This window comes from Saimiri boliviensis, chromosome X, assembly GCF_048565385.1.
Source record: "Saimiri boliviensis isolate mSaiBol1 chromosome X, mSaiBol1.pri, whole genome shotgun sequence".
In the NCBI taxonomy this organism is placed as follows: Eukaryota; Metazoa; Chordata; class Mammalia; order Primates; family Cebidae; genus Saimiri; species Saimiri boliviensis.
The window spans coordinates 28,162,033-28,187,966 of NC_133470.1; the positions used below are offsets into that span (position 1 = coordinate 28,162,033).

The window sequence follows — 25,934 nt, forward strand, 5'->3', positions numbered from 1 at the left end:
GAATTTATTTTGAAGGTTAAAATTATGAAAAGGGTTTTAGAAATAATTTTCTTTAATCCATCAGTTCTTGGCAAAACTGAGATTCTCCTTTACTAGAAGAAGGAAGATATTCTAAGCCCCCAATTCCATTGCCCATTTGTGAGTTAAGATACTAGTCCTTGATAGGTGCTATTCTCCCAGTTATCTGTGATTCCGGAGGACGTGAATAACACAGATAAATGAGCTCCTCAAACAATTCCAAAGCTAACCTTTCTCACCTTCAACACACAAACCTTTTATTTTTAAGCAATGCAAAAGAACTAGAAAAACAGATTTAGATTTCATCTTTGCAGTCTTAGTTTCACTTCAATTGCAAACCAGTTCTAAGCAAAAGAAGTGAGCACAAGTGGAAAGAAGAAAAGAATAAAGGGTGTGACTAATCCTCAAAAGGAGAGAAATAGTCTTTTAATCATTTAATACTGAAAGTGCTTGGCAACATAGCTTCAGATTTTTTGGTACCTATATGATGAACCAAATATTCACTTCACAGCATGTCAGTATTTTCTACGTGTGATGAATCCAGACCCCTACTGGGACACATTTAACCCCCCCCCAAATAGATAGGAACTATGAATATGGACTGGATGAAACAGTAGGCACAAATCTGCATAATTCATATCTATCTTCCACTCTGAAGGACAAACCAATTTTTTGACCGTGATCAATAAAGATTTTACAGCTTCATTTCTTACTGTGTGCCTGCCTTCAAAAACAGCAGAGATTTCTCAATAACTCCATGAGAAGAGTTCACACTTACCTGAAATACGCAGACAATATAGGAAAACATGGTGTGCTAGGAAGGAGGGAGTGGAAGGGTGGGTGGCACTGTTTTTGGTAAATGTCTCTTTTCTGCATTTCACTCTTCACATCGGAAATGCACTCTCCATATACCATGAACAACCAAAAAGGAAATTCCAAAACCTGCTCACATGTTAACGGGTACATCTTTGTTTGGTCTTTCTGAGAATAACGTTCAACATAGATCATAAGTCTGTATATATATTAACACAGAGATCAGCTTCATAAATAATCCTTAAAACGCTCTTTAAATCTTTAAAAGCAAATCTTATTGATTTTTGGCACCACTGGGTCCAAAGCCTGGCATCAGATATGCCTCTCTGAGCAGTATTTATACGAAGATTTCCCCTTTTCTCTTTATATGTACAAACCATGATAATCTCTCTTTTGCCCTTTTATTTGGGGCTGTGATAGGAACCTGATGGAAATTAAAATATAAAACCATCGACGGTGACAAAAGGCCCCGGCAACACCTACTTGTCAATAATAAGAAATTAAAGCATTACTCTACTGAGCACAAGGCTGACCTAATTTCCTACCATACAATTTAAATTTTCTCTCACCTTCTTTAGTTTCAAGTAGTGTGCAAGGTTATTATAACTGCCTCAGAGCTGTTCCTGCTGTCAGTGCTGGAATAATCAAACTTATTGGAATTGCTTTTTTAGTTTCTTAAAAACAAACATTGAACACTTATAAAAAGTAACAAATACCTAGTGCTGTGGCTGGGAAAATGGCAGTTGCCTAATTAAAATAAGATTTCTTCTGCCACCACTGTTACTTGGTACTGAAAATATTCCGAACAGTTGCCTTTTTTAAAAAACTATCTTTCCACTACTTCCCAGGGAGAAAACTAATCGCTATGCAGCAATATAAAAAGGTAGCGTTCTCTTGCGATTTGCAGAGGATTAGAGTTTGGCTTCATATATAATCTGGAGCCCATTGATCTACACACACAAATGATTTCCCTTTAATCTGGGGATCAGACTCTTTTTCTAGAGGAACCTTGGCATTTGCATGCTGAATTGTTGAACTTGGCTTGTATTGCTGGAATACTGGCAGGGTGTGGATGGTAAAATATATTTTAAAGTTTCTGCTACCGTGGGGCAGGGCTTTGGAGGGGTGGGCGTCAATACAAGTATCAGAAATCCTTGTTTTAGTTCCCATTTCTTGTTCCCTGGGATATTTACCATTTTATTCTGTTTGGCTCAAGCCAGGGCAAAGATGATTGCCTCGGAGGCTGTTCCAGCTGTTACTTGTCCTAGGTTCTATTTGCTTTTCAAGGTTTAACTCCCACCCTCAACTTCGGCCAAGCAATTTCTTTTCAGGGTCGTGTCCAATCAGAGATCAAACAATGATGCCTGAAACCAATTCCACGGTGTTCAAGGGTCAGAGACCTTTCATATAACCGTGTTGTTTCATTTGCTCCTCTCGCTCCTCCAACAGCAAATGTATCCTCTAAAGAGGGGCTTCGGAAAAAGGTAATAAAAAATCTAGGCAAAAAAGAAAGGGTGATGGGGTGGGGAGTGAGAAGGAGAGGTGGCAGGGATAAAGCAGAGGACCAAGAGTTTATCGCCCAAGGAAGAATGTAGATTTCACTTAAAGACGCCACTTGGAAGTTCACCACTTACATCGAATGGATTTTTTCATGATGTAAAAATAGTTTATAATTAATATTATGTGTCCCTCAAGCAACTAAACCGCTTCAATTTAAAGCTTGAAACTTAACTCCAAATTTGACTAAGATAAGCAGAGTGTCCTGCCCTTTTCCTTGCCATGCTCCGATCGGGAGTGACAAACTTTGCTTGAAGGTGAGCACAGACACCTGGAGAAACGCGAGAGAACACCCCAGAAATGACTCCACACCCAATTCCAAAGGGCAAAAAGAAAAAGCGCAAACAAACAAAAATCCCCCCTGAAATCGTTGACTTCTGGGCTTTAGTTGTTTGTTCTTTCTTTCCTGATTTCTGCAGGTCTTGGGGCATGGAATGAGCACAGTAGAAAATGCAGCAAGGGAAATGTCAGTTGGAATCCTCGGAAGAAATCAGGCAGAAAGTTGACCTTTTGGCACTTGCAGTGCAATGGAAGGTAGCGCCGCGTGCGCCCCTTCCTTCGCGAGTAAGAGCGACGATTTAGGAACTGCCTGCCTGGCTCACGTCCACACTGGCAGCCTGGAAAGGAGCAAAAAGCTCCCCCGGCCCCAATCCCCGCGTGAGGAACCCGTTGTCCCCTCTGGGGACGAAGAGAAATCAGCTTTTTCTCTCCGACCCTGTCCCAAAGCCGAGGAAAGAGGTTCCCCACTAGCCCGGCGCCTGGAGAGAATCCCCGGGGGCGCACCTGCAGCGGCGCCGCGGGAACCCGCGGGAGAGGTTCCTAGACGCCCAGCTGCCCGGCGCCCCGGGTCCAGCCGCTGCCGCGCCTGTCCAAGTTTTGACCACCTCAGCTTGCCCCCTGCTCGCGCCACAAGTGCACGGATTGCGGCGTTCGGAGGGGGCCGAGGCCGAGACTCACTTACCCTTTGAGCTGTTCCCTCATGGCTGCAAGGGCTCTGCGGTCGAGGGTGGGTACCAGTGGAGGAGTGAGCTTCCCAGAGCCGCCGGGCTCCCCGAAAGTGGAGCGCCGCCGCCGCCGCCCAAGCTCACAGCCGAAAGCACTGCGGAGGAGCCGGCGCGGGCGGGCCGGGGAGGGGGCGCTGCGGGCAGACGGGGCGGGGCCGTGTCGGGCTCCGCCCCCACCTAGGGACCTGGGAACCCGGACACCCAGAGACTGGCCAGTTGGGGCTTTCAAAACGGAAAGGAAAAAGAAAAGAGAAAAAAAAAGAAACAAAGAAAGAAAGAGGAAGGGGATTTAAGGTAGACCCAGGAACCTGGAAGCCACACAAGTCTCTGCTAACACCTCCTTAAAGCCTCTAGCAAGACTACTTGTTGCCTACATAAATGACCCAGGTGCAAGTGACCTCATCGCATCGCAGATAATTAAGAGTGTGGGCTTGGAGTTTTCTTTTTTAAAAATGAAAGAAAAAAATGCATGCATAATTCTCACTCTCCCTTCCCCGTCAAGTGAAGATTAAAGTGGCCGGCGATAAGGACGAGAAATTGCAGTCAGGCTCATCCTAGGCTAAAAGGGATTGTGAAAAAGCCTTTGTATTTGGATTTGTAACATAGAAGCGGTTCTCAAAATGTAGTTTCTGGGAGTAGCAATGTCAGTATCACCTGGGAACTTCTTAGAAATGAAAATTCCCTCGGCCCGGCCCAGACCTACTGAACCAGAAACTCTGGGCATACTAATGCTTGAGAATCACTGGTATGGACTCTAAATTAAGACACTACCACCAGTGGTGTTGCACAGTTTGGTCCTTTAAAGGAACTCATTTCCAATACAATATTTTTTTGGAAAAGTTACAGGGCCTGAACAGTTCAAATAATTCTAATTTTAGAGTTTGCAATATGATAGAGGTTAACTACACACAATTATTTCAAGCTTGGAAATATTAAAAAAAGAAAGAAAGAAAGCCTTTATTAGCACAAGAATTTTCTGCAAACTTCAAATAATACCTTAGATTAGCATCTAAAGAGAATCTTATGATAAACGGTTAGTGATATTTTCACTGTCCTTCTTTGTCCATTTATTTTGTTGGCTTGCTTTTCTTTTTATTTTCTTTTCAAACATTTGCTTTCCACTCTCCTTTCTGGCTGATTCATTCCACTTCAGTTTACAGTTTAAATGTGGTCCACTTTTTAAAATGTATTTCTTAAGGGATGGGGGTCTCAGTGTGTTGCCCACCCTGGTCTCCCAACTCCTGGGCTCAAGTAATTCTCCTACTTCAGCCTTCAACTGCTTGTGATTACAGATTCACGCCACCATGTCCGGCTTCTTTTTAAATATTCCTTTTTTTGCTCAACATTTTTTCCCGTAGAATGTTTTAGGTGGAAGGACACCCATCTTGCTTTATCTAATGCTACAGCATGGCAAAAGAGGCAAAAATAAAGTATGTGGACAAAAGCAAAAGGGAGTGCCAGGCTGCTTTATTAGCTTTAACAAACCAAATACAAAGGTAAATGTTATCACTAAAGATATGTGCACGTATGTATGATAGGTATTGCTATTTTTAAGCGAATATCGCATTTCTTCTGGCATTCTGGCTCATACATTGAGATTTCTTAGTGTTGCCCTTTAGCAATTTTTAGCTAGTAAGTTGTGGAAGCAGCTGCTATTACGGTCTGAGGGGGGCATACTGAGATTCGCTTTGGCTGAATTTGTCCCTTGGTCAAAGAGTATATTCTACGTCTGCTCCTATCTTTGGGGAAGAGAGTTTAGTATCCTGTGATGAGGAAGTAGTGCCCTTTGCAGTAAATCAGAGACAGCAATCTCTGTGTCAGTGCGGCAAATCACTTAACTATTGTTTATGTTTATTTCAACTAAAAGACACAAGCCTCAAAGCATGGACATTTGCAAATATTAGAAATCAATAAACTAAGGATTTGCAACACCTGTATTGTAAGACATTTGTCACTCTCTTCCTTTCCTGTTTTTTTGTTTGTTTGTTTTACACTTTTCGATTACCTGCTGAAAATTCAGGAGTTCTGACATGCTTCTCTATAAATACTTAAGTCTCTTTTCTCAAGTGTCCAATTAGAAAACTACTAAGAACAATCTGTTGACAAGAAAAAAAGAATGGAATAAGAAATCACTATTCGGGCTCTTTTTAAAAAATTGACAGATGGCAATCCTCAAAAATACATCTTTAAGTTCTTTTTTAAACTGGAGTTATAGGCACTTGAAGACTTGTTCCTAAATCTTGATGTCATGTTATAATTAAATACTGAAAGTATTATTTAGAAATGACACAGGCATCACAGAGAATGTTTTGTTGTCAATTGCAGCCAGATTATGAATTTTGCTTATTAGAGGACAGCATTTAGAAAAGAACACAATAGATATACCTTCATATCCTATGTAAATTAGGTAGTGGGGCCATGTATGATAATATATTAATTGCTTGTTTATAGTAGCTGTTTCTTCTTCTCCTTCTTCTGATTATTCTTATTACTGTTTTGATATGAACCACGGACATGAAAAGGGCCTGCAGCTCTGCCACCAGAACAAACTTCAGCTAAAATTTTGACTTCAGAATCAGCTATGACCTACTTGTTCCCAGTACCACCGTCTAGAATGGTGCAAGGATTGGATTAGAGAGTCCAGCTGCAAAACTCATGCTCTTAGCTATTCTGCTATGGTGCCATGAAGAGACATGGCTTCCTTTATTGTGGGAAACGTCTGTGTTTTTTCTAATGTGCTCATAGACAATCTCACTGATGGCTCAGAGTAGAGAAGAGCCAATTTGCTAGAAATAAAGAAGAAATTAAATGGGATGAGGTCAAAGAAGGCCACCCAGTAAATTTTCCCATAGCCAAAACTCTGGTCTTTGAACCACTTAAACTTGGAGAATATCTTTAGAAAATTAAGGGCATCTCCGACCTAAGGGACTGTGTAGGATACTTCCCCATTCTTCCCTCCATCTCTATTCTTTGTCCTCCATTCTACTCTGTGCCCCAGGAGGTTGGACCTCTGTGGGGACATCAATCAGGCCTTCCTGCCATTTGGTTTCTTTTGCTTTCAGACAATTGGGAGGCAGTGATGAAAGGCCTATAGAAGGAGAGGTAGGGACAGGAGGAGAGTGATGTTTGGGTATTTATTTTCAGGTTCCCTCCTACTGATCTCTGGCCTGGCAGCTGCTGAGTTCCTTGACCTGTAGCCACAAGTTCTTGTTGGCCAGTCTTTTCCTACAGCAACAGCATTCCACCAGTTATGTAAACCATTCTCTCCCTTTACCCCTTTTGGCAAATGTTTACCATTCCTGTTTTTTTTCCCCTAGCCTGCCTAGACCCTTGTAAATAGCCTTTTCATTATACTCTCTTCAAGTGCTCCTTTTGAATGTACCATCTGTTTCTCCCAGGACACTGACCAAACTGAGACCCATCCAGCCAAAGCCACCCTCTGGGGCTGCTGAATGGGGACTACTGATAGAAGAGAAATAAGATTCCCCCCACACTGGAGCTTAAAAGCAGGCAACACTCAGTCATTGGATAAGTATTCATACAATCCTCCTCTGTAGGCCCACAAAGAGCTTCTGGCCTTTTGAGGGTAAAGGCAAATCAACAATTATGAATGGTGACAACAGCAGGTGTGAGGGTAAAAAGGATGCAACCAGCTTGTTCTTTACAAGACCATCAATGGTCTGCTTGATCTTCCGGAAAGAATGTCAAGGAATGGTTAGAGAAATGGACAAACTGAAAAGAGCTTACTGTGACAATCTGGAGTTTGACTTCGATCCTGAAAGGTATGAGGGAGCTTTTTAAGGAAGAAAGAATTAAAGCATGAGTGTGGCTCTGTCAGATTTGTCTTTTAGAAAAATCACTCAGGCAATGGTGTGGGGGCTTGATCAGTAGAGAGAGTCTGGAATTCAGACATGAGGTACAAGGAGATTACAGTATGAGGAGGATCTAAATTATAGCAGTGACCGAGGAGGTGGAGAAATGATAGAATAAGGTAGCAACTACAGAAGTCTTGACTGACTGGATGTATGAATGGAAGAGAGGGAAGAAGTAAAGCAATAGTCCTGAAGCTTGGCCACCCTTTGGAATCATTCAGGAATTGTTAATGAATTTAGATGCTTGAGGCTTATCATGCTGAGATTCTAATTTAATTGGTCTTGGACATCAGGATTTCTAAGACTCTCCAAGTGATTCTAATATGCAGTGAAGGTGAAGGACCATTGCCCTTGAATGCCAATCAAGATTGGATGAGCAGCATTCTCCAAGCTAGGAATTTCAGGAGGAGGGGGCAGAAGTGGGTCAAGAAAGAGATGATGAATTCAGTCTTGAGCATAATGAATTGGAGGTGGTGATGTAAAAGTGTAGGTGACCAAGAGACAGTCGGACATCTGAGTGTGGAGCTCAGAGGGAAGATGTCTGAATTGGAGCTATGGGTTTGCAGTGTCACTGTTGGAAGAGGGAGGGGTCTTGGGTTTGAATGAGCCCATCTAGTGTAGGGTGTGAAGGGCTAACAGCTGAAGCTAGGCTGTTCCTACCTTCCACAAACAGGTATTTTTCCTTTCTGGGTTGCATGTGGTTTCAATGTTAGCCTGATGTTAGCTGTCTAAAAATGAGAAGTGGCATAGGAAAGCACAAAGACAAGGGATGGTTTGAACTGGGTACTTGCCCAGAGGGATGGTTGTCCCAAGGGACTTCACCACCTCCTAGGGTTCAGCTTCTCTCTAGCTCTAAGACTTTCTATCTCGATTGCCTTGTGCTCCCTAAGTTTAAGTATAACCTGCATCACTTTATAAAAATCAACTTAGAGTATAGATATCACTGCAATTAAGTACAATACATATTCCATAATAAAATGTCAACATTTGGGTATACAATAAAGACATAAGAATTCCTAGTTCCTCTTTACATAGTAGAAGTATTAACCATGAACAGTGATTCAGATGTCTAACAAATGGATTGGCTTATAGTGATGGTGAATCATTGCCGGATACAGTAAATACTAGAGCATACAAATTAAAACACATATAACAATCTCCCTAGATCAATCTGAAACCAACATCTTCTGGATGTAAGAATATCCAGCCAGCTCACATTAACCAGCAAATGAAGAGGCCTCTACGATCAGACACAGAGCACTTCACACCCACACAAAAGCCTATTTTTCCAGGCCCTGCCTCTTTAGCGAGGCAGAGTAAGCCAGGCTGAGGAAAGTTCTCTCTGAGCCAACTGCCATCTAAACCAGAGATTTCACCAGACAGGTTCCAGATAAAGTCAGAGCTCTGCTTCACTCTCACGTAGTTTTCTTTTAATAAGATTTCTCAGAGCTTCACTGAGTCACCTATATCAAGCGGAACATCTAAAAAGATGTGAATTTTAACATCTTCACTAAAACAAAGCCATACTTCATTAACCTCACAGGGTGGTGATTGCTTCATGGGAAAGAATTTGGAGTACCTATTAGCCTGCCAGCTATAGAGATAACCCATGTATATGACCCACACAACCTCCTGCTAAAAATGGATCACTGGTTAAGGTGGTTCAAGTATATCTGACTGCAGCATTCCTGGTCTACCTTAACAACAGCTCAAAGTTGTAACTATTTGTCTGCTTTTCCCCACCGATTGTGCCAAATTTAAGAGGAATTTCAAAACTAGGCAGAAATTCTTACACTCTGCATAATCTCTCTTCCTCTTCAGCTACAAATAAGACTTTGTATTCGATTAGACTCACAGCAGGTGAAAACCCCAATTAGTGAATTCAATCTGAGGCCTCTTTCTACCTTCCTCCCACACTTCACATTAAAAAAAAAAAATTGGGGAAGTCTGGGTCTCTTCTCAAATCAGAAGTAAATTAACCCTTTGATCTACCCAATCAAACTATTTACTGCATGAAGAATTTTCACTGCAAAACAGGAAGATGTTGAAAGATTCCTCCTTCTTGATTGACTTCACACAGGAGGATACAGAAAATTCTATTTTGCCAGACTTTATTGTTTTCTTCAAATCCATAAATACTCTCAGATTTTCTGATCAATCTAGAACTTACAGTTTTTCTTTCTACCTGAAACTCACAATGTCAGTGTCATCTAACGAAAGATTAATGGTTAGTCTACTACAAGAGAGAATTACTTTTAAGTTATGTTCTTATTTTGGTGTATTTGAGGTGAGAAAAAATATTAAATTTTAGTTTAAACAGTGTGCTTTGGCCTTAGGAAAGGCACAAAGTCTATATTTCACACTTCGTAAATATTTATTTGTCAAAGAAAATTCATCATTGGACAAGGATAGAGGGTATGTTGAACATTTAAAAAAATCAAGGCAGCTTTAGTTCTTAGAGTGATTTACTTATACTTTGTCAATTGCTTCTCTGGAAACAATTCACAACCTAGTTTTATTTATGAGCATATGATTAAAAAAAAGCAGCTTTGTCTTTTTTAATTGTTTTAGTCCTGTCACTATTCTTGAAACAAGTCATAGGACTTATTATCCACAAGAAAATACTGAGCATATATCAAGTAGTAATGCAGCTTTTAGAAGTAGTCATCTGTTACTGTCAGAGGTTCATTTCATTTTGAGTCTTCTTAATTAAAATGCAAAGTTCTACATACATGCCTGCCTAAATTACCCCTTTCTGAAATACTCAAATTTCATAAAAAATGTTAAATGCTAATGTAACCATTGTTAATACTCTAGACTTGTTTCTTGAGATTTGGAAAAAAAGTAAACAAAGGAATTACCAGTCAATTAAGTGAACAAGGAAGTCATCCTAAGTTGAAACCGATAAGGAAAATGAAATAATCAAATGCTGCAGATGAAGACACCAGTGGCTTTTTTTTTTTTTTTTTTTTTTTTTGCTGAGATGAGTATGTACAAGAATCACACTCTATCAAAAGCAGCTTTCTTAATCTTCAGCAAGCGTAGCTGTGTATTATAGCAAAGGCATGAAGACAGAGGGACAGAGTTTCCAGACCAGTTCTACCCCTTAGAGGTGGGCACTTAACCCTTTACAGGCAAGTCACTTAACCCCTTGGATGCTTTTGTTAACTCATCTATAGAGTGTGGATAATACTCTTATATCGTGGGTGAAAATGACATAATGACTCTGACAGCAATTTTAAGAATGCAGAATGCTGTGTTCATGCAAAGTAGCCTGTCAGGCAGGTATGATGTCTTAAAAGAGATCCCAGTATGTTCAGGAATACAGATAGGTATACAGAACAAAATAAATTCCCTTTAACATTCTGTTTTAGATTGTCGTGTGAGGGAAAATGAAAGGTCTGAGTTTTAGTTCTTCCTCTTTAGCAGTTTACAAAAGGCACCTTTCCTCTTTTTGCTTTTTACATTTAAGAAGGAAGCAAGTAGGAAAAGAATTTTTTTTGCAAGATAAAACACTAGCGATAGCCTAAGATAGGTATAAAATTCACACCATTTGCTATCATTCTGTGGGTCTGAGATTAAAACACAAATAGTATTCATGCATGTGGTGTATCCATGTTCATATTGTCAGACAGCAGAAACTTGGAGTAGTTAGCAAGTGAATACTGATTTGGTGGGAGACAGTGAGGGAGAAATATCCCCTAGCTTGATGGAGAAGGCCTCCCGGTGGCAAGCCTTGAATAGCCACCATGTGGTAGGAATTCCACACAAAGACAGGGTTCCACAAAAGGGGCAATGAAGATAAAATCCACTTTAACCAGTTAGTGATCTACCAATGTCTGAATCTTGTACTCCAGTTCTGACTTATTTTTGTCAAGGCATATTCTGAAGATGAAAGGAAAATACAGATGCAAGGAACTTTTATTTATCCACAAATTTCCAAGATATGTTTTGTATGTGCTGTATCTAGGCTACATTTCTCTATTAAAATATTATCCTATGTTAAGTTCTTTAAATAGCTTCAAACATAGTATATTTATGGAACACTTACATATGTCTTTGCTTATTTAAACTCTTCTCATTTTTTCTTTATGGTTGGTAAAACCTGCGGAGTGTTTGGAGATTGTGGAAACATAAACATTTTAACATCGTAAACTGTTTTTTTTTTTTTTTTTTTTTTTTTTTTTTTTTTTTCTAGTGGGATCCCAAGGAAATATGGCCTTCTCCTTAAGGAGCTTATGATCTAATGAGGGAAGATAGATCCATATATAGCTCAACACAATATCAGACAGATTATAATAATTACAGAAAGAGAAGAAAAGCAGCAAAAAGAGAAAGGTGATTAGTTTGACCTCTTGGGATTAGAGAACACGTACTTCAATTAAAAACTTAGTAGACTTAAATCACCTAGTTAGTTCTTAAATCAGGTTTTCTGTGTGTGTGTGTGTGTGTGCGTGTGTGTGTTTTCTTTTTGCTAGTATATGAAGAGTTGAAACAAGTTTCTTACATTGACTCTGTGAGCTAATCGCTCATATTAATAATTTACTAAGGTACAGAATTTTTATGGTAATATATAGCTGTGTTATGATATCAGTTTATGCTTTTTAGGAACTCAAAAATGTAATGGGCCAATATTGGGTTTTATATCTTGGGAAGTCTAACTGGCAGAAAATACTACTATCCCCATTAGGACATCAAATCAAATTCTTGAGTTAATATCAGTAAGATTTTAATGTGGGAATTGAGGTCCTCTCAGCTTGACCTACTCTCATCCCTTAGAATCAGGTTGACAAAGATTTGGAAGCCTCTTCTCATATGATGGATAGAGAAGAGAAAATTGGCACCACCTGAACTTTTGAATATCTTTTTTGTTGTTGTTGTTGTTGTTGTTTGTTTGTTTTTGAGACAGAGTCTTGCTCTGCTCTGTTGCCAGACTGGAGCACAGGGGCACAGTCTCGGCTCACTGCAACCTCCGCCTCCTGGGTTCAAGCGGTGCTTCTGCCTCAGTCTCCCAAGTAGCTGGGACTTCAGACGCATGCCAAACACCTGGCTAATTTGTGTATTTTTAGTAGAGATGGGGTTTCACCATGTTGGCCAGGATGGTCTCGATCTCTTGACCTCGTGATCCACCCGCCTCAGCCTCCCAAAGTGCTGCGATTACAGGCGCGAGCCACCGCACCCTGCCTTCTGTTTTAAATACAATTAAATTTGAAGTGGGAAGAAACAAGGATAGAAAAGAGGGTAGGGATCAGAATGGAAATGTATGCCAAGTAGACGATGACAACAGCCCAGTTAAGAGTGGATGAAAGCCTGAACTAAGAAAGTAGCACTGGGAATTTGTGGAGAGGTTGAATTCATGAGGGGTTATAGAATAAAATCAATGCTACTTTTGAGCCAATTGAATGTGAGGGCTAGAGGAAAAGTGTAGGATTTTTGATAATGGCATTATTAGCTGTGCATTCATGGATTCATATTTGTGTATGTACTATGTACATCTTTATACCATGCATTGTTCTATAAAGGCTTTAGGACAACTTATAACAATGTGTAACTCTTAAAAATTACTAGATGAAATCCAGCATTCAGGAAATATAAACAGCATAAAACCTTAAGAAGAGAGGAAATTTAAAACACATATTTTTTTGTTGTTGTCATTGTTTGTTTGTTTGTTTGTTTTTGAGATGGAGTCTCACTCTGTCGTCGGGGTTGGAGTGCAGTGGTGCGATCTCAGCTCACAGCAACCTCTGCCTCCCAGGTTCAAGCGATTCTCCTCCCTCAGCCTCCTGAGCAGCTGGGATTACAGGTGGCGCGTGCCACCATGTCCAGCAAATTTTTTATATTTTTAGTAGAGATGGGGTTTAACCATGTTGGTCAGACTAGTCTGGAATTCCTGACCTTGTGAGCTGCCTGCCTCAGCCTCCCAAAGTGCTGGGATTACAGGCCTGAGCCACTGTGCCCAGCCTGTTTTTTTGTTTTGAGGCAGGATCTTACTCTGTTACCCAGGCTGGAGTGCAGTGGCAGGATCTCAGCTCACCGCAACCTCCACCTCCAAGGTTCACGCAATTCTCATGCCTCAGCCTCCCAAGTAGCTGGGATTACAGGTGCCTGCCACCATGCCTGGCTAATTTTTTGTATTTTTAGTAGATATGGGGTTTCACTATGTTGCTCAGGCATTTCGAACTCCTTGACCTCAAGTGATCAGCCCACGTCGGCCTCCCAAAGCGCAAGGATTACAGGCATGAGCCGCTGTGCCCAGCCAGAACATAGATTTAAAAAATCCCAGTGCTTGATGTGGTTATTAAAATTTTGCTATGCATACCCACCAGAATGAGAAAGACAAACATTACAGTGTTGGAAAGGATGTGGAGCAACTAGAACTCTCATGCTCTGTTAGTAGGAGTGCAAATTGGTGCAATCACATTGGAAAACTGTTTGGCAGAATGTAAAGAAGCTGAATACATACGTACCTATGACCCAGAAATCCTACCTTTTAATATAGTCCTCAAAGGAATGCACACATATATTCATTAAATGGCATGTTTTAGAATGTTTATAACATCATTCTTTCTACCAAATGCCCATCAACAATAGACTATATAATATATTGCAGGATATTGACACAATGGGATAGTACAGAGCAATGAAAATGAACAATCCACAACTTCATACAATAGTATGGATGCATCCAGGTTTATAGCAAGAGTACATGCTGCGCAATTTCATTTATATAAAGGACAAGAACAGGCCAGAATATTTAATGGTGTTTAAAATCAAGATAGTGATCACCCTTGGAGGATGGGTAACTATCAGAAGGGCACAGAAAGGGTCTTCTAAGGGATAGTAATGTTCTGTTTCTTGATTTGGATGCTGTTGACATGAATGTGTTCAGACTCTGAAAATTCATTTTTCTGCACATTTAAGTTTGAGCCATTTTTTCTAATTTATTTTTTAAATCGATAAAAATTGTATATCTTTATCATATATAATATGTTTTAAAATATGTATTCACTGTGGAATGGCTAAATCAAGCTAAGCAACATATGCATTACCTCATATACTTATCATTTCTTGTGGTGATAACACTTCAATCTACTTTCTTAGCAATTTTCAAGAATATACTACATTTTCGTTACCTAGAGTCACCACAGTGTACAATAGAGTTCTTGAACTTATCCCTTCTAACTGAAATTTTGTATCGTTTAACCAACATCTACCTTATTTTATATATGCCTAATATATTTCAGTGAAAAGGTTTCTTAAAAGTAGGTATAATTTGGCTGTGGGCTTTGTAGATACCAAAGCAAAGGAAAAAATATAAAGGGAAATATTATCTATTTTATTATTTGGATTATTGATAAGGAGGAAAGAATATAATTTTTTAAGTGAAACAAAGGAAAATCCAAGTTCTGAATGACTTAGATTGAATAAACTTAGATCTGAATGGGATCTAAGATGGGAGACACGGCATGCCGTCAACTTTCAGAAAAATACCTTCAGCAGTTTTCAGTGTCCCTCAACATAAGCAAAGAACATGATGCCAAAGTACACCTGAGTTGAAGCAATCTTATGGGGGCCAAGGCAAAGTGGTCTGAGAATGCAGCTTTCTGATGGCCTGGCCTGAAGTGGGGATAAAACTAGGTACAGTGTTTCTCAAACTGCAGGTCATGGACCATTAGTAAGTAATGAAATCCATATAGTGGACCGTTACCAGTATTGTTCTTAATGAAACAGAACAGAATAGAAAATATGACAGTGTAGAGGTTGGAGCGGGGAGAGTGGGTTGTAAAACTACTTATCGGGTACTATGCTCACAACCTGAGTAACAGATCATGAGTCCCAAACCTCAGCATCATGCAATATTCCCATGTAACAAACATGCATCTAAAGGTTTGTACCTCCTGTATCCAAAATAAAAGTTGAAATTAAAAAAAAAAAGAAAATATGAAAGTATATTATTTTGTAATGGTAAGTAATGTTTTGTGAAACTTTTCTTTCAATCATACAAGTATGAATAGACAGAAAAAGATTTCCAGATATAGATGGGTGTATGTTTGTGTGTGTGTGTGTGTGTGTGTGTGTAACAGGATGACATATAAAATGTAATTTTTATGGTGGATTGGCAAAAAAGATGAAAGCTACAGACTTTACTGCATAAAGAAATGGATGAACTATATGCCCACTGGACAATGACACATCATTATAATTTCTCTTGACTAGGATTTGGAAGTAAATTGAGGGAAGACAGTTTGCAGTCTTATTCCCTGGTAAGGGCTGGAGCATTGCAAGAGACTGGAGGAGGATTAAAAGATTCAGGAGGGGGAGCAAGTTGGGGAGGCATTCATCAAGTCTGAAGTTCTAGCCACATGAGATGCTGCAGGGGCTGAGAATCTGCTCCAAGTTTTAGGGGGTGTCTTCTCCGCCAGCTGTTCGTTTGGGTGGCTGTTTGGGAGTATACCAGGAATCACTCAGCCTTTTTGTTTTCTTCCAAATGGCATGGTGATATTGTCACATTTCCAAAGGAAAAACAGTGCTGCTAAAAGTATCATCAAGGGGAGTAACAGGTAGCTCACACTACTATACACAACTGCACAATGCCTGTCTGAGCAAAACACTTCAAAACATAAACTGAGAAATGTCCTTCTGCTTCCATCTTGCAATGAGGCCTAATTCAAAGCCCTTGCTAGTGTGCTCAGATCCAGGCCAACAAATTGGCAAGTGTGTGCCTGACAGAACGCTGACCTTTTAGGGCTGGATGGTTCCCATTCTATTTAATGCTCATAAATTCATCCTATTAATTGCTTGGGGAAATTTATCTGAATAAGTGTCCATGAAGACTGATGATCATCACAATTTTAAAAAGTATTCTCTTGTAATTGTAGGAACATTTCAGACAGTCCACAGCCATGGTGATATTAAGCATATTATGAGTAAAAATAACAGCTTTAAGAAGAAAATTCCTTTCAAAAGAGTGATCAGCTTTGAAAGTTACCAGAAAGAAAGTCACAATCTTTCTTTTTTCAGTATTTAATCACTTTCATTAAATTCCCAGTAGTAATAAGTGGTTAACTAATTACATTTGTAATTAGTATTTCTTATATTTTAAAAGCACTAGATTATGGATGCTGTATGTCTACCATTGACTGCGAAGCCACAAACAGTTTAGCCTAGCAATGATTACTCACAAATCATGAATTGTAATAGCCCACCCCATTTTTCCTACATCTAAATTCAGAAAATAATTTGGTCCACAGAGGAACCTTCCTGTAACTTTTCTTCAATATTTTATGATATCTTGCAAAATGGCCAAAAGTTCTAGGCCCCTCCTTGGGGTCCAGCTCTTGCAATGTGCCTTTGTATCTCTTCCCACCAAGAGGTGGAGTCTTTCCCCACTCCTTACATCTGGGGTGGCCATATGACATGATGTGCTTTGGCTATAATGGACACTACCAAACACGACACAAGTAGAAACCTGACAAGTCTCCACGTGAAGAAGCCTGAACTAGCATGTTGGATGATGAGATACACACAGATCTAGTTGCATCTGTTCCTAGATGACAGCCTGCCAACCATCAGACATAGGAGTCAGGTCACGATACCTTATCTAGCCACCAGCTGACTATAGATGCATAAGCATGCATGGCAAAGAGTAGTACAACGGTTCACACCACATAAATGGCCCAGTCTACCCATCAAATAGTGAGCTAAGTAAATGGCTATTGGGTTACAGAGTTTATGAACTATTGCTCAAATTTGGTTTATGGCCTGCTTCTGTACAGCCTCTCAGCTAAGTATGACTACATTTTTAAAGAGTTATAAAAAGAAAAAGAATATGCAACAAAGACACAAAGGGCTCTACAAAGCCTATACTGTTTAACAGGTTGTCCTTTATAGAAAATGTTTGCTGACCTTTGTACTAAGTCAGTAGGTTTTAGGGTTGGTTTGTTAGGCAGCAAATGCAGCTGTTACTCATCTACTCCCAAGAAAGAATGTTAGAAACTAGGACTTTCTTACAGAATTCAGTTAGCACCTGGTCAATTTATCTTTGGTGCATGTCCTCCAATTGCTTGTTAATAAAATAACACTGAATGAATAGAATGAACAAATACACATATGACCTGGGAAGTTATTTTAGTAATATGCTTCTCAAAAGTAAGATTTTGAAAAGGGTATTTAGAAAAACAAGTATATAATTTTTAGCAGTTTTATTCATAATATCCTCAAGCTGGAAACAAAACCGTTATGCTGAATATAAGAAACCAGATACATACAAAAATACTGTATGATTCTATTTACAGAAAATTCTCAAAAATGCAAAGTAATATATAGTGAGAGAAAGAAAATCAATGGTTGCCCAGAATGAGGGGTGAAAGGAAAAATGATCTGCAAAGGGGCATAAGGAGGCTTTTGGGGGAGTAAGAACGTTCCCTAATCTGACTGCAGTGGTAGTTTCACAAGTACACATCTGTCAAAAATCACTGAATCACTTTAAATGGAGGCAGTTTACTGTGTGTAAATTATTATTTAATAAAGGTGATTTAAAATTTTTTTAAAAAGCATTTACCCTAAAATCAAATTTAACATTCAAAAATGTATACAACTGGACAAAAAATGAGGCATATTACACAGGATGTTTATATAAATATAGGACAGATTCAGGTCATGCTGTCAGTTCCCTTCTGATTAATTCTGAAAATACCAAAACATTAGATTCAAAAGTGACCTTAAAGGTTAATGAATTATATCCTTTCATCCAATACAGAAATTGCCTTTAGGGGTGATACAGTCATTTCAGTCTTGAATATCTACTGTACAGGGAGTCTAATGCTTTACAAAGTGGTAGATTTTATATTTTGGAGAGCCCAATTACAAAAGTTTAATATTTAGTTAAAATTTGCTTTACCATAACTTCCACATATCCAGCTCATTCCATTCTCAGAATAAAACAGGAAAAATAATAACAAATGAGAATTCAAAGAAGTAGTAATGAATGGGCAAAAGTGGCCAAATGTGGTCTTCAGGCAGAGAGCTGAGTTAAGCTTAAGAGATGACTCAAGAAGAAAGGAGGACAGACACTCTATTTTGTGTTGATTCAGATTGATTGACATTCTTTAGATGTCATTATTTAATCAGCTTCAAATTCAGCCTATTACCCAGCCCCACTATTCTTTATCTTGTACTCAAGATTCTCAGAAGAGAACTTGAAAAATGTGCTGTAAAATCATAAATTGTTATACTGTCTATAACAGTCTTCTCATCTAACCATCAAGCAGACATAACAAAAATGAAAATAAGGTGCATGCGACATGGCAAATTTTAAGAGTATCATGCTGATTCCCACCCGCCTGTTATTGTATACAGTCATTAATAATCAGTACACCGTCATTTTCTAGGATTTTTGTTGCTCATTGACATCAAACTTACTGTTTTTTTTTGTTTGTTTGTTTGTTTTTTTTTTTTTTTTTTTTTTTTTTTTTTTTGAGATGGAGTTTCGCTCTTGTTACCCAGGCTGGAGTGGAGTGCAATGGCGCAATCTCGGCTCACCGCAACCTCCGCCTCCTGGGTTCAGGCAATTCTCCTGCCTCAGCCTCCTGAGTAGCTGGGATTACAGGCACACGCCACCATGCCCAGCTAATTTTTTGTATTTTTAGTAGAGATGGGGTTTCACCATGTTGACCAGGATGGTCTCGATCTCTCGACCTCGTGATCCACCCACCTTGGCCTCCCAAAGTGCTGGGATTACAGGCTTGAGCCACCGCGCCCGGCTAACTTATTGGTTTTAAAACTCATTTCTTTATTTTTTAAATGTTATAAAACGCTTTCTAATCTCCTTATATGACATCACCAATCCCCTTCCCATGTATTCTCTGAGTCTTCCACCAGTAACTCTTTTCATGGGAGGAGGAGTGAGTTTTAGTTAATATTGGGTAAGAAGAATGCACTTCTGTTGAGTAGAATGAGATCACATGGCAGCACTTCTAACAAATTAGACCTAGTCTCTGAACAAAAACTATGTAAGTTAAGATCACCCCTAAGATAATCTAGAAAACAATCCCATTTCCATAAAACAGAATAACATTTTGGTCAGATTTGTATCATTTTAAAAGCCAAAATATTCACCTAAAAATCAAGTGATTCGAATGTCTCAGACTAAGTTACTCCTTATCTATGGTACTCAAATGAACTGATGACCTTCAGTAGAGAAATGGTTCTTTATTTCTGACTTGTGAGAGTCATGTGACAGCAGTAGATGGGTTAAGAAGGTTAGAGGAAATTTGTTACATTGCTTTTCAGCTGTTGTTTTTTAGTTTAGTGAATGAACAAGATAATATAGCTAGTGCTTTTTAGTCATACAGCAAAAATGAAACTACAGTGTTTTCTAATATTGTACCCTAAACCTATGCAAATCTCCAATTTGCATCACCCACAAGCCTCCTATGTTTTTGCAGATTTTAACTAAAGCTAAATAATTGGCATATATTTATACTTATAATCAAATTTAATGACATGTGTGCAAAACATAGGCTTTGCTCAAAGTGCTTTTTATAGATGAAATATGATTATTGAACTTGATAGTAGATCATTCATTGGGGGAAAAGTGATTAATCACTTCTCTGTGCCTCTACCTTTCTACTCTTTGATGACACTGGTTATATTTCAAGATTCTGAATGCTATAAATGAACATTTTGCTGAAGAAGCATCTTTATCCAAGGCAAAATGAAATGTGTTACCTAAGACTAATAAAGTCATTTACAAGTTTCAATGAGTAGCAAATGTAAATAGTTTTTAAAAATCCATTATTTATCAGCAGTAAATCCAATATGTTTTGGTAAAACAGTTTTCACAGAAGCTCTACTTACGTTAGCTTTTCCTAAATCTTTCTGCCAAGTGTCAATTCTTTCTTATACATAATCAAGGGAATTTTGTGTTGGGAAGAAAATTTCTCATCTTTGTAAAGGACATGTAGAGGAGAGACAGGGAAAAACAAAGATCGTGCATGATGATTACGTGTGAGGGTATAGACTGACTGGATTTCAATCATTATTTTAAAAGGCTTATCTAAAAATAGGTGTTCTTTGAACCAAGTGGAGTCTGATTTCCAATTTTAGAATATTTCCACATTTAATATTATCCTGAAATATTATCCTGAAAAGGAAGGCAGATACACATAATATCTACATGTAGCCTAAATAAAATCGGTTCAATAATTTTTCTTTTCAAATTTCATAACTTTGTGTGAGAATGAAAGTGTCAACTCATTTTTTCAACTTTTCAAATGGAAAAAAATTCCAATGATCTCTAGTAATAATGAATTTAATCAAATTTTAGGCAAAATTCCTTAGTGAAAGAACACAGAGAATTTAATTAGGTCCCTAAAATGTTATGTTAACATAAACATTAACAAAAGCACAATAATATTTCCATTTTATGTTAAAAATTAAAATGCTACAAAGAAATAAAACAAATATAAAAGAAAAAAAACAAACAACAACCCTATCAAAAAGTATGTGAAAGATATGAACAGACATTTATGCGGCCAACAAACATATGAAAAAATGCTCATCATCACTGGTCATTAGAGAAATGTAAATCAAAACCACACTGAGATACTATCTCACACCAGTTAGAATGGCAATCATTAAAAAATCTTTCAATGGCAATCATTAAAAAATGACAATCATTAAAAGACAAGAGATGCTGAAGAGGATGTGGAGAAATAGGAATGCTTTTACACTGTTGGTGTGAGTGTAAATTAGTTCAACCACTGTAGAAGACAGTGTGGCAATTCCTCAAAGATCTAGAAATAGAAATATCATTTGATCCAGCAATCTCATTACTGGGTATATAACCAAAGGATTATAAATCAATCTATTATAAAGACACATGCACACGTATGTTCATTGCGGCACTGTTTACAATAGCAAAGATGTGGAACCAACCCAAATGACCATCAAAGGTAGACTGGATAAATAAAATGTGTTACATACATACCATGGACTACTATACAGCCATAAAAAAGATGAGCTCATATCCTTTGCAGGGACATGGATGAAGCTGGAAACCATCATTCTCAGTAAACTGACACAAGAACAGAAAACCAATATCACATGTTCTCACTCATAAGTGGGTGTTGAACAATGAGAACACATGAACACAGGGAGGGGAACATCACACACTGCGTTCTGTTGGGGGGTGGGGGGGCTAGGGGAAGGATAGCAGGGAGTGGGAGTATTGGGGAGGGATAACATTAGGAGAAATGCCTAATGTAGATGATGGAGGGTGGGGGGATAGAGGCAGCAAACCACCATGGCATGTGTATACCTATGTAACCATACTGCAAGATCTGCACATGTACCCCAGAACTTAAAGTAAAATAAATAAAATATTTAAAAAATTAACATGGTATGTTAAAACTCAACAAAAGCCCCCCCCACCCCCAAAATCCTATATAAGAATGTGAATGGTTATATTTTCATAGGTGGGGTTTATATATATATGTGTTTCTTTTCCATGTAGCAAATTCAAATCTAGGATACAAATTTAGTCATTATCGTGTCTGAATTGGTGACGAAAGCCCAAAATATGGCCACATCTACTTGTGCCCAACCTTAAAGTATGACTTTTTAAAAGTATGTTTTCAGGTTAGGATACTTCTCTTTTTTCTGAGGTTGGCTCTCTGAAGCAAGTGCTACCAAATTATCAAAATATTAATTATAAAAGTTTTATACTGACACATAATTTGGTCCTTATAACTGCCCTAGCCTGGTCTACTTTCACCTTTGTCACGATTTATTCTCTAATATGAGATTAATGTTAAGGACCATAAATGTTGAGAATCATAAAACATGTATACTAAATTTTGGGAAGGGCTCACTTATACAGAGAAAGAAGAAAATAAAAAGATCTAGCAGATTAAAAAAAATACTGTTTTCGACCCCATTTAGAAATGTTATTAATGGCACTTCTATAACATCTTCCTTTCTTTTTTTTTTTTTGCTTAGTGTGTCACATCTTGCTCTTTTTATTGTATTCTGCAGTTCTTTGTATACTGATCCAACCTTATTAGTGATACTATGTGAAACTATTAGAATATCTTATTTTCATGTTACATTTCTTTTTTTTTTTTTTTTTTTTTTTTTTTTTTTTTTTTTTTTTTTTTATAAAGAAGAGGAAGAAAGAGAAAGAGGAAGAGGGAGAGAGGATGGGGGTATTGCTTTATTGCCCAGGCTAGAATGCAGTCTAAATATGGGTGTGCCTATAATTGTCCTTAATAATGGAGACATGAAAGAAAATGAGGGAAGAGAATAACAAACAAGGAGCCAACCAAGATTTCATTTAAACCTCTAAATTGATATGATGTGGTACTGATGAGAGTGTATATTTTGTATATTTAAAGTGGAGAGTTCTATAAATGTTAATTACATTTACTTGTTCCAGATCTGAGTTCAAGACCTGAATATCGTTGTTAATTTTCTGTCTCATTGATCTGTCTAATATTAATGTTGAAGTCTCCCACTATTATTATGTGGGAGTCTAAGTCTCTTTATAAGTCCTGTATGTCTAGGTATTCCTGTATTGGGTGTGTATATATTTAGGATCTTTAGCTCTTCTTGTTGTTGCATTGATCCTTTTATCATTATGTAATGTCCTTCTTTGCTTCTTTTGATCTTTGTTGCTTAATTGTAACTTCTATTTTTTATTTATTTATTTTAGCTCTCTGTTTAGTTGGTAAATCTTTCTCCATCCCTTGTTTAGAGTCTTTGTGTATCCTTGAATGTGAGATGGATCTGGATGCAGCATACTGATGGGTTTTAGTTTTTATTCAAATTGCCTGTCTTTGGATTGGGGGATTTAGTCAATTTAAATTTGGAATTAATAATAATATATGTGAGTTTAATACTGTCATTAGCTGGCTATTTTGTCCATTAGTTGATATAAATTCTTCATTATATTGATACTCTTTTTGATAATTTTTTTAGAAAGGCTGATACTGTTTGTTCCTTTCATATGTGTAGTGGTTCTTTCAGAAGCTCTTGCAAAGCAGGCCTGGTGGTGATGAAATCTCTGAGTGCTTGCTTATTCACAAAAAACTTTATTTTTCCTTCGCATGTGAAGCTTAGCTTGGCTGGATGTGATATTCTGGGTTGAAAGTTCTTTTCTTTAAGGATGTTGAATATTGGCCCCCACTCTCTTCTGGCTTGTAGGGTTTCTGCTGAGAGATCTGCTGTGAGTCTGATAGGCTTCCCTTTGTGGGTAACCTGACCTTTCTCTCTGGCTGCCCTTAGTATTTTCTCCTTCATTTCAATCCTGGTGAATCTGACGATTATGTGCCTTGGAGTTGCTCTACTTAAGGAATATCTCTGTGGTGTTCTCTGTATTACCTGGAGTTGAATATTATCCTGCCTTACTAGGCTGGGAAAATTTTCCTGAATAATGTCCTGAAGCGTATTTTCCAGCTTGGATTCATTCTCTTCGTCACATTCAGGTACACCTATCAAGCGTAGATTAGGTCTTTTCACATAGTCCCATATTTCTTGGAGACTTTGCTCGTTCCTTTTTATCCTTTTTTCTCTCGTCTTGTCTTCTTGTTTTATTTCAATGAGTTGATCTTCAACCTCTGATATACTTTCTTCTGCTTGATCAATTCGGCTGTTAAAACTTGTGCATACTTCACGTAGTTCTCGTATTGTGTTTTTCAGCTCCATCAATTCACTTATTTTCCTCTCTAAATTTTGTATTCTTGTTGACATTTCGTCAAACCTTTTTTCAAAGTTCTTAGTTTCTTTAGATTGTGTTATAACAAGTTCTTTTAATTCACTGAAGTTTCTTATTATCCACGTTTTGAAGCCTGCTTCTGTAATTGGAACCCACTCGTTCTCCATCAAGCCTTGTTTCGTTGCTGATGAGGAATTGGGATCCCCTGCTGAGGAAGAGGCGTTCTGATCTTGGGTATTCTCAGCCTTTTTTGACCGTTTTCTTCCCTTCGTTGTAGATTCATCCATCTGTAGTCTTTATAATCACCGTCTTTGTAATTGGGTTTCTGAGTGGACGTCCGACTTACTGATTCTCAGCGCCGAAATCTGAGCAACCCACTGCACCGACTAAATCAGCGGCGTTAAGATTGAGGGTGCTTTTCCAACTCTGCACCGAGAACCGACGCTCCGAGGCGCCGGCAAAACCGCCTCGCCTGTCACAAGAGTCGCCCTGGCGACCCGTGGGGCTCCTCCGCTGGGAATCTCCTGGTGCGTAAGCAACAAGAATTCATGTGAAGGTGTGGCGTCCTCTCCTTCTTTGCGCTTTCAGTGGGAGCTACAATCCCGAGCTGCTAGTTATCAGCCATCTTGGATCTCTCCCTCAACATCTTCCTTTCCAACACAATGGGGCGCCATGAGACGAGCAAGATCAAGACATATGTGGTAGCGTACCAATTAAGCCAGCAGTTGATACATGGAAGCATTGCTAGCAATCCTTCTGCTGCAACCCAGATACAGATGCTCTTCAGCTTACAATGAGGTTATGTACCGATAAACTCATCATAAGTTGAAAGTATCATAAGACAAAAATGCATTTAATACACCTAATCTACTCAACATCATAGCTCAGCCTAGCCTACCTTAAACTTACTCAGAACACTTATGGTAGCCTACAGTTGGGCAAAATTGTCTAACGCATAGCCTATTTTACAATAAAGCATTAAATAGCTAATGTAATTTATTGAATACTGTACTGAAAGTGAAAATCAGAGTGGTTGTATGGGTACTTGAAGTATGGTTTCTACTGAATGTGTATCACTTTTGCACCGTTATAAAGTGAAAAAATCTTAAATCCAACCTTTGTAAGTCAGGGATCATATATGTTTTGATTGACAGACCCCAGGAAGTATCTGCAAATGAGGAAAGAATAGAGAGGAGAAAGAGAGTACTAGATGAAGACAAAGAATCCTTGGTGATAGGATCTTCAGACAGAGAGGCTCTAGGGACTAGAGGACTAGGGAACCTGAAAGCTCAGTGTAGGCATTCAGTATATGTTGAGCCTTAGGGAACTCATTTATCATTTTGATATCACTCCTTGCTGTCACTACCATGGTGAATGATCAGAAAGGAAATGCAAACTCCTTCTTCAAGAACTGCAATAACGAACTGTTTCTTTGTTCGTTGTTGTTGTTGTTGTTGTTTGTTTGTTTTTTGGCAGAGGTGGGGTCTCGCCACCTTGACTAGGCAGGCCTTGAACTTGTGGCCTCAAGCAATGCTCCCACCTCAGCCTCCCAAAGTGTTTGGATAACTGGCATTAGCCACCTCATCTGGCCAAGAACGGTTTCTTTTGATTAAATTTTGTTCTTTTCTTCTCACTCCAAGTTTCCTTAAAGATAATGCTTCCTTAAAGATAAATCTAATGGCTTACACACACACACACACACACACACAGTGTATGCATTCCTTTTTATCACTCTCCTCCTGTCCCTCTTACACCTTGCTTTGGAACTGACTGGTGCCTTGCCTCTCCCCAGTCATTTATCACACATCCTGTAGACTGAGATTTTAGATATTAAACCATTCAGTCTGCCAATCTACGTAGGAAGCACACTCAATGTCTTTAAAATGCTATTCTGAAACATTTAAAGAGGGCCATCTGCAATAAGAATGATCATTAGATGATGATAAACAGTACTGG

At 38.6% G+C, this 25,934-nt stretch overlaps 1 protein-coding gene across 16 annotated transcripts in view; it reads right to left on the minus strand.

The window, feature by feature from the left end:
* Nucleotides 1–25,934, minus strand: part of DMD (dystrophin) — a 2,654,855-nt gene that overhangs the window by 157,065 nt on the left and 2,471,856 nt on the right. For 3 of the 16 annotated variants that reach the window (XM_010334835.3, XM_010334837.3, XM_010334836.3), the window contains exon 1: nucleotides 3,350–3,491. The exons of 12 other annotated variants lie outside the window; for them this stretch is intronic. In XM_010334835.3, coding sequence (XP_010333137.1) covers nucleotides 3,350–3,369 — 20 coding nt within the window. In that variant the 5' untranslated portion in view covers nucleotides 3,370–3,491. Of the gene's footprint in view, nucleotides 1–3,349; nucleotides 3,501–25,934 lie in introns of those variants that run through there. One more of the 16 variants, XM_010334838.3, reaches the window with a different exon arrangement.